Genomic DNA, 12,400 nt, shown 5'->3' with positions numbered 1-12,400 from the left:
CGGGGAGGGGCAGGCCGGGGCACCCCTGGAGAAATGACGAGGATCCTGGGAGCTCAGGTTCTGCCTCCACCCTGTGACAGGCTGTGGAAATCCCTTAAGGGCCATTGACTTAGGGGACCCCCCCACCACTCCATGAACTCCTGGCCCCAACCTGCTTTATTGGGTTGCTACTAATGACCCGGAGAGCACTCAGCTGGGACTAGGGGTCCCCCGTGGGGTGCTGAGCCCCTTCCTCCCTGTGACGGCCACCCTGCAGGTTCCTCCACGGTCGACCTGCTCATCTACCAGACCCTGTGTTACACCCACGACGAGCTTCGGGGTGTGGATGTGGCGGACTTCGTGCTGAAGCCCTGCGGGCTGGAGGAGTTCCTGCAGAAGTGAGTGGCCGCGGGCCCCTGGGAGGGGCCTCTGGGGCCGGGCTGGAGCTGCCCCGGCCGCCAGGACCACACTTCCTGCCGTGTCACGCTTTCCCCAGCCCAGTCTTCCAGCAGGGCTGGCTGGCTGCCCGCGCCTGCTCAGCTGCGGAAGGGCTGGGGGTGTCAGGGGAAGGCTGGCGATGTGTGCTGGGGTGTGTGGGGCGTGGGGGGCTTCACAGAGGGGTTTCCAGCCCCAAAGAGTTGAAGGGTCTCTATGGCCAGAGGCCAGAGGCGGAATGGGCAGGAGAGCCCCTAGAGCTCCCGGAGGAGAAGTCACAGCTGCTCCCCACACCCAGGCACCAGCTCTTCACCCTGCTGCCAGCGCAGCTGCCGCTCCTCAGAGCTGGTTCTGGCACCTTCCATCTAGTGCCCTACTCCAGCACCCTCCTCCCACCTCCCTCCTCCCACCGACCTTCTCCCATCATCTTCCTCCCCCACCCTCCTCCCTGCACAGTCTGATGGGGACCAGCTGCACCAAGGGCCTTTCTCTTACCTGGGGTCCAGGGGTCCTGGGATGCTGGGGTGCTGGGGTGCTGGAGTCCTGGGGTGCTGGGGTCCTGGGGACCTGGGGTGCTGGGGTGCTGGGGTCCTGGGGACCTGGGGACCTGGGGTCCTAGGGTCCTGGGGTGCTGGGGTCCTGGGGACCTGGGGTGTTGGGGTGCTGGGGTCCTGGGGTCCTGGGGACCTGGGGTGCTCAGGTGCTGGGGTCCTGGGGTGCTGGGGTGCTGGAGTCCTGGGGTCCTGGGGTCCTGGGGACCTGGGGTGCTGGGGTGCTGGGGTCCTGGGGTCCTGGGGTCCTGGGGTCCTGGGGACCTGAGGTGCTGGGGTCCTGGGGTCCTGGGGTGCTGGGGTGCTGGAGTCCTGGGGTCCTGGGGACCTGGGGTGCTGGGGTGCTGGAGTCCTGAGGCCCTGGGGCCCTGGGGTCCTAGGGGCTTGGGGTGCTGGGGTGCTGGGGTCCTGGGGCCCTGGGGTGCTGGGGTGCTGGGGACCTGGGGTCCTGGGGTCCTGGGGACCTGGGGTGCTGGGATGCTGGGGTGCTGGGGTCCTGGGGTCCTGGGGACCTGGGGTACTGGGGTTCTGGGGTGCTGGGGCCTGGGGTCCTGGGGTCCTGGGGTTCTGGGGACCTGGGGTGTTGGGGTGCTGGGGTCCTGGGGTATTGGGGTCCTGGGGTCATGGGGTGCCGGGCAGTAGGATTGGCACCTTAGGGCTGCGGCTATATGTCCGGCCGGCTATAGAATGGTCCAGAGGCAGCAGAACAGACAATGAAGAGCCTGCCTTCCGCCTCAGGGCAGGTGGGCAGACCCTCCCAGGTGAGCCTGGGGGACCTGCCCCTGGCTCACTCTGGCCCCTACATCCGGCCTAGAAGCCAGGAGGGCGTCTGTGGCCGGAGCCATTGCAGCTTATTTCTCTATTCCTGGAGTTCCGTTATCCCTTTCATTGGGCCCCCAGCGGGACAGACAGGAGGGCTGTGGTTCCGGGGAGCTCAGAGGCAGCCTGGTGGTCGCGCCTTCTCCCAGAGGAGCCTTAGACTTGGGGTCTCCTGGCAGAGAGCACCTGGGCAGCTGCCTCTGTGACTAGGAGTCCATTTTAGCCCTTGGTCACATTCACATAGCTGGCCTGGACTCTGACTGGACATTTAGTCATTGTGAGACCCCACCCCTTGGTGCTGATGGCGTGGGAGTGGTCCGTGCACCTGTCAGTCCTTCCCCTCCCGTAGAAGGACCCTCCTCCCAAGAGGAGATGCTTTGGGGAGATGCTGGCACTGCCCTCAAGACCCAAGACTGTGAGTGGGGGACAAGCTTTCAGATTCCTGCAGAGACCCCAAGGAAGCAGGGTGGATGGTCCTGGCGGCCTCTGCCTGCCCCTGATGCCCCAAGGCTGATGCCCTGAAGCCATGCCAGGCCTCAGGGCGTGGGTCCTTGATGTCCAGGAGCCCCTCACCTGCTGACGCTCCTGCCCCGTGCCCCCAGAAAGCACAGCTGGATTCCAGGCGCTGCCTGGGGTGGGCTCAGAGAGAGCCTCTGGGTGTGTGGGAGCTGCTGGGCTGCCCATAGGAGTTGCCGCCTGGGCCCTGGCCAGGATGCAGGCCCTTCTCGATAAGAGCCCGCGACGCTGGCAGAGGGCCGGGTTTCCTGCCGCCGCCCCCAGCACCACCACACTCTTCCTTCCTCCTGGCCACTCCCCAGCCGGCCCGCCGCAGCCTCACTGTGCAGGCTGGGTGCCCCCGCCCGGGGTGATGAAAGCCCCCCGAAGTTCTCATTGGCCCCAGGCCACCTTGCGTCCCTCTGTCCCCGTCTCCACACCTCTGCCCTTGGCCTCTCCTTCCTGTGCTGACCCGGCAGCCCAGCTCTGCTGGGGAAGGAAGTTCCTTTCCGGCTTCTGTTACCGGCTGGGCCCCAGCCAGGCTGACCACTCGGGGCTCCCTCTGCTCTTCTCTGACCAGCGAGGGGTTGGAGGGAGCAAGGGGCTGCCTCACAAAGGGTCTCTGGGGCCGGGCAGAGAGCCTCTGGGGCTCGACGCCAACCTGTGGTCCCCTGAGCCCGCCAGGAGTGATCCCTGAGCACAGAGCCAAGAGTAAGCCCTGAGCATCACCAGGTGTGGCCCCCAAACAAAAAAACCGAAATAAATGAATTGGGAGTCAGAGGTCTCACGGGGGTACTTGAGCAGAGGGGAGGCATCCGGAAGGCTGCAGACATTTCCGTGGCTCCCCCTCCTGCAGCCTCTGGAGTGAGCAGTGACAGGCAAGCAAACGTGGACGCAGGCCAACCACCGGTGGCAGCTCTGGAGTCCCCCCTTCCTTCCCTGGTGCTCCACCAGGAGGTTTCCCAGGAGCCAGGGGTCGGGTGCACCCCAGGTCCAGCTCCTCATGGCCCCTAGAGAGCTCCCGGCCACACAGTCCCAGGATGCTCACGGTCTTGTCCTCTCGCCAGCAAGCACGCACTCGGCAGCCACGAGTACATTCAGCACTGCCGCAAGTTTGACAACGACATCCGGCTGCAGCTGATGACGCGGGGAGCCGTCCGCAGTGACCTGGCACGCACGGTCCGTGTGGAAGGGTGGAAGGGCAAGGGGCGGGGCGGGGCTGGGGGTGCATGGGACAGTGGGGGGAGCACCTTTGTTTTGGGAGAGGAGATGCGGTCAGCGTGCCGGGCTGAGAGAAAGGCCTCGCCCCTCACTGAGTTGGACACCTCCTGCACAGGTGAACGATGACCAGGGCCCCTCCACCTTGAACTACCTCGTCCATCTGCAGGAGAGGCCGGTCAAGCAGACCATCAGCAGGTGGGGGCAGCTGCTTTCTTGTCTGGGGGATCCCAGGAACAGTGAGGAGGTCCAGCAGCCATCGGGGCCAGGGGGAGGGAGGCAGGCCTCCTCCCAGGTCCTGTGTGGCTGTGCTTGGGTGAGGGGAGGGGAGGCCTAGCAAGGACTCACCCTGCTCCCCTCTGCCTGGGACCTGGGGCAGGAGTGGGGAGCAGACCCTCACTGTGGGGAGGGCAGAGAGCGGGCCCCTCAACCCTGCTGTGACTTCCCCGCGCACCTCCCCAGGCAGGCCCTGAGTCTACTGTTCGATACGTACCACAACGAAGTGGACGCTTTCCTGCTGGCAGACGTGAGTACGGAACCCGAATCTCTCTAGTGCCCAGAGCGCCCCTCCCAGGATCAGCCAGTGCTAGGGGGGATCTGGAGGGGCTGGTGCATGTGCGGAGGAGCTGATGTGTGTGCATAAGGGCTGGTGCGTGTGCAGAGGGGCTGGTGCATGTGCAGAGGGGCTGGTGCATGTGTAGAGGGGCTGGTGCATGTGCAGAGGGGCTGGTGTGTGTGCATAAGGGCCAGTGTGTGTGCAGAGGGGCTGGTGCATGTGAAGAGGGACTGGTGCATGTGCAGAGGGGCTGGTGCATGTGCAGAGGGGCTGGTGTGTGCAGAGGGGCTGGTGTGTGCAGAGGGGCTGATGTGTGTGCAGAGGGGCTGGTGTGTGTGCAGAGGGGCTGGTGTGTGCATAAGGGCTGGTGCATATGCAGAGGAGCTGGTGTGTGCAGAGGGACTGGTGCATGTGCAGAGGGGCTGGTGTGTATGCAGAGGGGCTGGTGTGTGTGCATAAGGGCTGGTACATGTGCAGAGGGGCTGGTGCATGTGCAGAGGGGCTGGTGTGTATGCAGAGGGGCTGGTGTGTGCAGAGGGGCTGGTGTGTGTGCATAAGGGCTGGTGCATATGCAGAGGAGCTGGTGTGTGCAGAGGGACTGGTGTATGTGCAGAGGGGCTGGTGTGTATACAGAGGGGCTGATGTGTGTCCATAAGGGCTGGTGCATGTGCAGAAGGGCTGGTGCATGTGCAGAGGGACTGGTGTGTGCAGAGAGCCTTGTGCACTCCCTACCATGTGCAGAGGGCTGGGACCTCACAGTAATGAGGTCTGAACAGTTTTCTGCAGGGAGAGGAGTGTCTAAGTTACTTTAGCCTTCAGGAGCTTGTGTTCCAATGAGAAAATGAACTAGAGGGCCTCCAGATGGTTTAAGGAAGCCCTGGGTTAGGGACAGACACTGCATGGTTGGTCCCCTGATCCCCACTGGGAGCGTTTCCCCCCGCCCCCAACCCCCAGCACCATCAAGTGTGGCCTCTCCAAAAAAAAAAAAAAAATCCTTGGGTCAAAGCGACAGTACAAATGAGTAGGGTACGTGCCAGATTTGATCCCTGGCATTCTTATGGTCCCCTGCCAGGAGTGATTCCTGAATGCAGCGCCAGGAGTAAACCCTGAGCATCGCCAGGTGTGACCCCAAACAAAACAAAAAAAGTCCTTGGACTAGTACCTTTAAGCAATTAGCAGACCAAGTGGACAGTGCCGGCTGGGTCAGTGCCCCTGGAGAGCTTTGGCCGGAAAACACCCGGCCGGCCCTCATCTGGCCTCAGGCCAGGCGCGGGGATTTGCTGAGCAACCTGCAGGTGCCAGGCCCAAGGCAGGGCTGGGGCGCGTCCCTGGCTCTGAGGTGAGCTTGGTCACGGAGTTCCAGCGACGAGCACTGAAGCTCTGTGGGCAGGTGGGACACGTCCCCTCTCTCCCGGGGCAGCACGTACACACCCTCCTCCCCCGCCCCACACACACACTGGGAGAACAGCTGAGGGGATGTGGGCATGGTGGGGCGAGCGGCGGGTATGGGGGTTTGAAATGAAGCGTGGATTCCACTCAGTGGCAGTCAGGCGCCTCCGTCTCCCACCCTGGAGGCCAGCAGCGCTGCCCGACCCTCACAGTGCCGCCTCCCACAGGGGGACTTCCCGCTGAAGGCAGACCGGGTGGTCCAGTCAGTCAAGGCCATCTGCAACGCCCTCGCCGCCGTGGAAACGCCTGACATCACCAGCGCCCTCAACCAGCTGCCCCCCTGCCCCTCGCGCATGCAGCCTAAGATCCAGAAGGTACTGGGCCATGAGCGTTGGCACGGGGGCGGGGTGGGGGTGGGGGGCAGGGGGGGCAGAGGCAGAGCTGGGCAGGGAGGCCCCACACCCGGAGGCTCTTTCTTCCCTCCGGCCTCCACCTTCTGGGTTTGAACACTTCCGCCCGGGCCTTCAAGAAGCTAAGCCTGGGGCTGGAGTGATAGCACAGCGGGTAGGGCGTTTGCCTTGCACGCGGCCGACCTGGGTTCGATTCCCAGTATCCCATATGGTCCCCTGAGCACCGCCAGGAGTAATTCCTGAGTGCAAAGCCAGGAGTAACCCCTGTGCATCGCCAGGTGTGACCCAAAAAGCAAAAAAAAAAAAGAAAAAAAATTAAATTTTAAAAAAAAAGGAAGCTAAGCCTGCTCCCCTCTTCCTGGGGACAAGACCCTGAAGACCAACCCCTCCTACCCGGGACTGATGACTGGGAGACACCAGCATGCCCTTGAGGATACAGACCCCAAATCCCCCCAAAGCCAGACTTCAGGACACCGAGAGGGGCCTGAGGCGGGGGTCTTGTTTGGGGGGACACGAGAACTTGCCCTTGTCTGTCACAGGAAGAGGGGGCGAGGGAGTCCCTCTCTCCTCCCTAGGGAACCTTCTCCTCAGCTCTGAGGGAGCTCCGGCTCCCAGCTGCCCTGGGGAAAGGCAGCGGGCCTGAGCCTTTCTCTCTCGCCTTTTGCCCCCCCACAGGATCCCACCGTCTTGGCTGTGAGGGAGAATCGAGGTAAGGGAAGTGGTTTCTGGCTTTGTCCAGCCAGGGCAGCTGCAGGCTGCTGTTCTGGGCCCGGATCCCTTGTTCTCTGGCCCCCTGATTTATGGGGGTGTGGCCGCCCCTCCGTGTCGGTTTTCCTAGCTGGAGAAGACATTTCTCTGCGCCAAATGTTTTCTCATTATTTTTACTAGTTACTCCTGCGGTGTGCCCGGGAGAGGGGGTGAGGTGACAGAAGTGTGGGGGTGGGGTGGTGAGGTACAGCTAGCCCCGGGGTTCCAGATGGGAAAGCTCTCACTTGGGTAGGTGGGGAATTTTTCCACCGGCAGCGCCTAACCCCTGCTGCATCTGAGAATGGGTGGGATGGGGGGGGCAGGGGAAGGGGGGGAGGGCGTGGAATTGTGCTAAGGAATTGCTCGTTAGTGTCTACCTTTGAGCCTTAGAAGCAGAACTCGTTCTGACTGTGTCCCTAGGATTCTGGGTTAGTGATTCCCAGGCTTTGGAATTCCATAGACTAACATGGTGTCCCCCAGATGTCCCGAGTTTGGGGGACCCCCGAGAAACAGCTGTCCTTTGGCTAAGCAATGACTTTTTAAAAATGACTAACAATCGGGACTGGAGCGATAGCACAGCGGGTAAGGCACATGCCTTGCATGCAGCCGAACCAGATTCAATTTGCAGCATCCCATATGGTCCCCAGAGCACCGCTAGGGGTACTTCCTGGGTTAGTTCCTGAGTGCGAAGCCAGGAGTAAACCCTGTGCATCGCCAGGTGTGACCCAAAAAGAAGGAAAAAAAAGAAGACAATCATTCCCACCTTTTTCTAAATGAAAGGGTATTTAATCCGTTTAAATAAATCACCAGACATAAAAATCAGGACAGGGTTTGGAAGGGACTGCCTCGTGAACAGCTCCCGGCGTGCACCGAATGAGGCACTGCCAGGCGTGTGTGTGTGTGTGGGGGGGGGGGTCCCACCCAGGTCCGTGCTGGCCACCACAACGGGCTTGTTGAGGCCGACACCTTTCCACAGAGAAGGTGGTGGAGGGGCTCACGGCCGCCATCCTGGACCTGGTGGAGCTGTACTGCCACACGTTCGACGCGGACTTCCAGCCAGCGGCCCATGGGAGCCGAGCTCACCAGCTGGTGCAGGACGCCTGCCACTTCTCGGGGCTGCTGTGCTTCACCGTCTACGCCACGCACCGCATCCCCATCACCTGGGTGACCAGGTGAGCCCACCTGACGCGCCCCTGGGAGTGAGCTAAGCTGCCCCCGCCTCGCTCATGGAACACGCAGCCCGGGTCGCGCGGTTCTGGCTGCATGGGCATCCCTGCCTCCTCGGCGGAGGCCAGCTGATGAGCCCTGGCGACAGATGGCCGCTTCCCAGAGAGCCCCCACTTGGCCCTCGCCGTGACTGCTTCCAGCTGATGCAGCACGCGGGGGCGGGGTCTGAGATGACCCTTTGTCTGCGCTGGGTGGAGGGGGACTTTCTTTTGGTAATCCGCAGCTTCCCGGCGGGGTCCCCCTGCCTCCCAGGCCTGGGTGGGGGGCGGGAATCAGCAGACTCCACCCCGCGGCCGCACCCCCTCCCCTTTCCTTCCCCTCTTCTCTTTGTTCCTCACTTAATGTATTCCTCGGGGCGATTGGCGGAGAACAAAGGAGGCAGCCTGGGAAACCGGGGCCTTCTCTGACCTCTTCTGTCAGGCACCTGTCACGAGCCACCACCGGACCCCCGTGTGCTGGCATTCATGCGGGCATATGTCATTTTCTAGCCCCCCTCAACCCTACCCGGCTCGCTCACCTGCGCATGCGCGCGCCCCTGCACGCGCCGTGGACCCGCGCGGACAGCGGCGATTTGGGGGGAGGGGGGAGGGCAGCGCGTGGCCAGTTCCAGCGGACAAGGAAGAATATCTCCAGGCCCACCTGGAGGCTGGGACCTGACCTTGGGATCCAGACGAAGCCCAGTGCTTCCCATGCCGCTTGGCTGTCCTGCCCCTAGTCCCTGGGGAGGCCGGGAGGAGGGGGCCGGGGGCCCTGACCTGCACCCTCCTCTGGCAGCTATGAAGATTTCTACCTCTCCTGCTCGCTCAGCCACGGCGGCAAGCTGCTGTGCAGCCCCCAGCAGACCCAGAAGACTTGCTTCTCCAAGTACCTCTTCCACCTCATCGTGTGGGACCAGCAGTAAGCCCCTCCCCAGCCCACTCGGGGTCAGCCCCCTGTCCGTCCCTGCTTCCCAAGCTCTTCCAGGGGGACAAGCTAGAGATTTTGCCTCGCGGTGAGTCTCCTGGGAGAGGTGTCCGCAGACTGCAGGGGACACCGGAACGGTGCTCGTGTTTGCTGCGGGTGTGAGCCTCCTTGCAGAGGTTTGGCTGGAAGGAGGACCTTGCATCCTCTCGATTGGATTTCCAGTTGGATTTCCAAAAACGGAGCAGAAAGAGCAGAGTGGGCCGTTTGTCCCTTCTAGGGAAGAAGGGAAGGTTTTAGCCTTCCATGTGGCCCCTCCGTGTGGAAGCATGGTAGCCCCTGGGTGCAGGAAGGACCAGTGAGGCACAGCGCTCCAGCTCTAGCTCCGCCTCCACTCTTTGGCCTCAGTTGTTCACCGTAAAACGGGCACCTTTGTTCAGCTCAGAAGCATTTGTGGCGCCGACATAAGATTGACAGGTCACGACTCGCAACGTGCAACCCCAAGCTGAGAATCACACAAACCCCTATTTGTCCGTGGGGATTTGCGGGAGCAGGGGGGGACAGTGGATGTCGGCCTAGCAGCATGGAGCTGGGCGGGTCGCCGTGTGCCCTGGGCCTTGGTAATGCAGCGCTCTGCCCTCCTGCAGGCAGGAAACCGTGTTCGTGGCCCCTCGTACACTTCCCCACCCAGGGTCTGACTCCTTGTGAGATCTGGGAGCACAGGTCCGGGAGTGGGGGGAGGTCTCAGGCCAGGGGTGGAGCCGGGAAGGCTGAGAGGGGCAGCCCTTCAACAGGGCTTTCTCCTCCCACCTGTCCTGGACCCACTCTAAGCCCAATAAAGGTGTAAATCAAGGTGCAGAGAACCACCAGCCAGGGTCACTCCCTGGAGGGACCTGGCTGCCTCTCGTGGCTACTGGATCCCACGGGGACAGTCTTCAGCACTGTGGCCCATCCCACGAGGACAGTCTTCAGCACTGTGTGGCCCAGGCCAGCCAACCAGGAGAGGCTGGGCTCTTCCCTCCGGGTGAGAGGGAGCAAAGCAGAGTGGCCACCCCGGGGGTGGAGGGAGGCTCTCCCTCACCACAGGGGCCTGGTCTCAGCCTCAGCCCTGTCCAGCAGCCTCATAGGACATGGCACTCCATGGTCCAGGCTGGAGCATTTGGGGGAAGGCACCACAGTTGTAGGGTTCAGAGCCCCGGTGTCTGTCAGGAAGAGGGTGGACGGATACACCACACCCAGCACGTGGTAAATCTCTTTGTGGTGCTGGGGCTCGAACCCAGGCCTCCACACAAATCAGAGAGATGCTCCCCCTGCACCACAGCCGCAGCGCAGGGCAGAGGTGCCTTCTTCAACCTGGTCACCTCCGGCTTCTTGGCGGGGGGTGCGGGGGGGACCCTCTTGGTTCCGGTTTCTTGATGGCCTGAGAGTCACATGGTGACCGGACCTGAGGATATCTATCTGTGCCTGAAATAGCATCTGGATAGCCCAGTTCCGGGGCAGTGGCCCACTGTCGGTCACAGGGCAAAAGGCTCCCAGCGGACACACACACACACACACACACACACACACACACACACACCCTAGAGGGGACAAGGGGTCCCCTTTCACTGTCGAGGAAACTGAGGCACAGAGGCGTGAGTAGAGATCTGACACTGAAACAGAACTGGAAGGGAGTGGCCCATTCCAGGAACCCTCCCTGGAGGAGGCAGCCTGGTGATGTGAGGCCCAGGAATGTTGGGTGCAAGGGGGATGGAGGAGGGACGTGCAGGCAAGGAGGAGATTCAGGGCTTCCGTGGGGGAGGTTTGCGAGATCACCCGTGGACGGGCCCTGCCTGACTGGGGGACTCCGTGCTTCTTCAGCTGGGGAGTTTCCGCTCCCCCTTTGCCCGACTTACGGAGCCCGAAGCAGCACAGTCCAGTGCTCCCTCGCCTCCTGCAGGTCAGCTGACCGCCTCTGCCTGGGCAGAGATCAGCAGACTCTCAAAATAGGCCCCGGAGCCAAGCTCCGGCCTGGCGTTGTCCACCGGCTGCTGGAGGGGCCCTAATTTTAGCCACGGGCCCCCCGGGAGAGGCAGCTGGAGCTGGCCTGCACGGCCGGAGGGAGGAGCCGAGGGAGGAGAGCGGCCCCGCGCTGAGGTGCGGGTTCCTGGAGGGGAGCAGGCACCCCGGCCTGGGGCTGCAGGGAGGCAGCTTCCTTGGACCGAGCTGCGCCCTGGGCTGGCTCGGGTGTGGTATGTGCCCTTGGGGCCCGAGACACCTTCCCCAGAAGGTACCGTGGTTTTGCCTCTCTCTGCGGCTGCCCTCCGTCCCCGCACCCGAGTCTGGACTCCGCCCGGAGGAGCAGCTGGGCATCAGTAGGCTGCCCTGCCCGCGCTTCCCCACTCGAGACCCAGAAACCTCTTCTCTCCCCTCCCCCCCTTTTAATTTCCGCGTGCTGTGTGGCTCAGGGGGAGGGGGAGAGCTGGGGAGAACAGACAGGTGGGAGGATGGGGGGCCGGGGCAGGACTTGGGGTGCCCTGCTGCCGTCCCTCACTCCAGGGGCCCTGAGGCTCGGAGTGGGGCCCGCGGGGCAAGTCTCCCTTCTTGGCTCTGGAAGGGGCTTCCTGGGGTGAAGGGCACGTGTGGTCCCCTGAAAGGGAGGCCTTCCTGGGCCCCCCGGAAGTCACAGGGTGCCATGTCCTGACGGAGGCTTCCTGTCCCCCCGCCAGGCTCTGCTTCCCCGTGCAGGTGAACCAGCTGCCCCGGGAGACCCTGCTTTGTGCCACCCTCTATGCCCTGCCCGTGCCCCCACCAGGCAGCTCCTCCGAAGCCACCAAGCAGCGGCGCGTCCCCGAGGTCCTGGGCTGGGTCACCGCTCCGCTGTTCAACTTTAGGCAGTAAGTGGCAGGGCAGGGGGTGGGGAGGGGCGGGCTGAGTGCAGCGGTGGCAGAGGGGCCAGGACACCCATGTCAGCCAGAGCTGGTGGGGAGGGAAGCTGAAGGGAGGGTGGATGGCGTTGGCGGGACACTGAAGGTCACAGCATGGCTCCTCTGTGATTTTCCCGGGAAGGGGCCCGGGGCCACTAAGTTTGGGCCCTGCTGGTGGATGGGGAGAGAGGGAGGTTGTGGATGGGACGAGGGTCCCCCCTGCCCTCCGCTGCCTCATCTCCCCTTCTTCCCCTTCCAGAGTCCTGACCTGCGGCCGGAAGCTTCTGGGCTTATGGCCAGCCACGCAGGAGAACCCCAGTGCCCGCTGGACTGCACCCAACTTCCACCAGCCGGACAGCGTCATCTTACAGGTGACACCCCGTGGCCAGGACCCAGGGTCAGGACCCACAGTCAGGACCCCACGGCCAGGGTCCCGCGGTCAGGACCCCGCGGTCAGGACCTGAGTCAGCGCTGTGTCCTGGGTGGAGGAGGAGGAGGACTCGAGGAAGAGCTGGGTCCTCGGGGACGTGGTGACTGAAGCGCTGGGGGCTGAGCTGAGCGGCGTCTCTGTCCAGCTCCTTGAGGCTCCCTCTGCTCTCACAGAGCCTGATGGACAGCAGGCCCTGAGCCCTCGGAGCCCAGGACTGACCCTGCAGGACTAGGCCTGGCCGTGTCCCTCAGCCTGTGGGCGCTGTCCTGGGAAATGGGCAGCTCAGGGTCTGGCGCCTGGTCCGGCTCCTGCCGCTTCTCTCTGAACCTGAGGGCAGG

At 63.2% G+C, this 12,400-nt stretch overlaps 1 protein-coding gene across 1 annotated transcript in view; it reads left to right on the top strand.

Annotated features, from left to right (window-relative positions):
* The window catches only part of PIK3C2B (phosphatidylinositol-4-phosphate 3-kinase catalytic subunit type 2 beta), a 75,586-nt gene that overhangs the window by 37,385 nt on the left and 25,801 nt on the right, over positions 1-12,400 (top strand). Inside the window, exons 5-14 of the mRNA XM_055144271.1 lie at positions 257-377; positions 3,347-3,458; positions 3,616-3,695; positions 3,960-4,023; positions 5,670-5,816; positions 6,528-6,561; positions 7,576-7,771; positions 8,601-8,723; positions 11,435-11,602; positions 11,892-12,003. Coding sequence (XP_055000246.1) covers positions 257-377; positions 3,347-3,458; positions 3,616-3,695; positions 3,960-4,023; positions 5,670-5,816; positions 6,528-6,561; positions 7,576-7,771; positions 8,601-8,723; positions 11,435-11,602; positions 11,892-12,003 — 1,157 coding nt within the window. The remainder of the gene's footprint in view (positions 1-256; positions 378-3,346; positions 3,459-3,615; positions 3,696-3,959; positions 4,024-5,669; positions 5,817-6,527; positions 6,562-7,575; positions 7,772-8,600; positions 8,724-11,434; positions 11,603-11,891; positions 12,004-12,400) is intronic.

Source organism: Sorex araneus, chromosome 7 (genome assembly GCF_027595985.1).
Source record: "Sorex araneus isolate mSorAra2 chromosome 7, mSorAra2.pri, whole genome shotgun sequence".
Classification (NCBI taxonomy): domain Eukaryota; kingdom Metazoa; phylum Chordata; class Mammalia; order Eulipotyphla; family Soricidae; genus Sorex; species Sorex araneus.
This window is presented reverse-complemented; position numbering and strand designations above follow the sequence as displayed.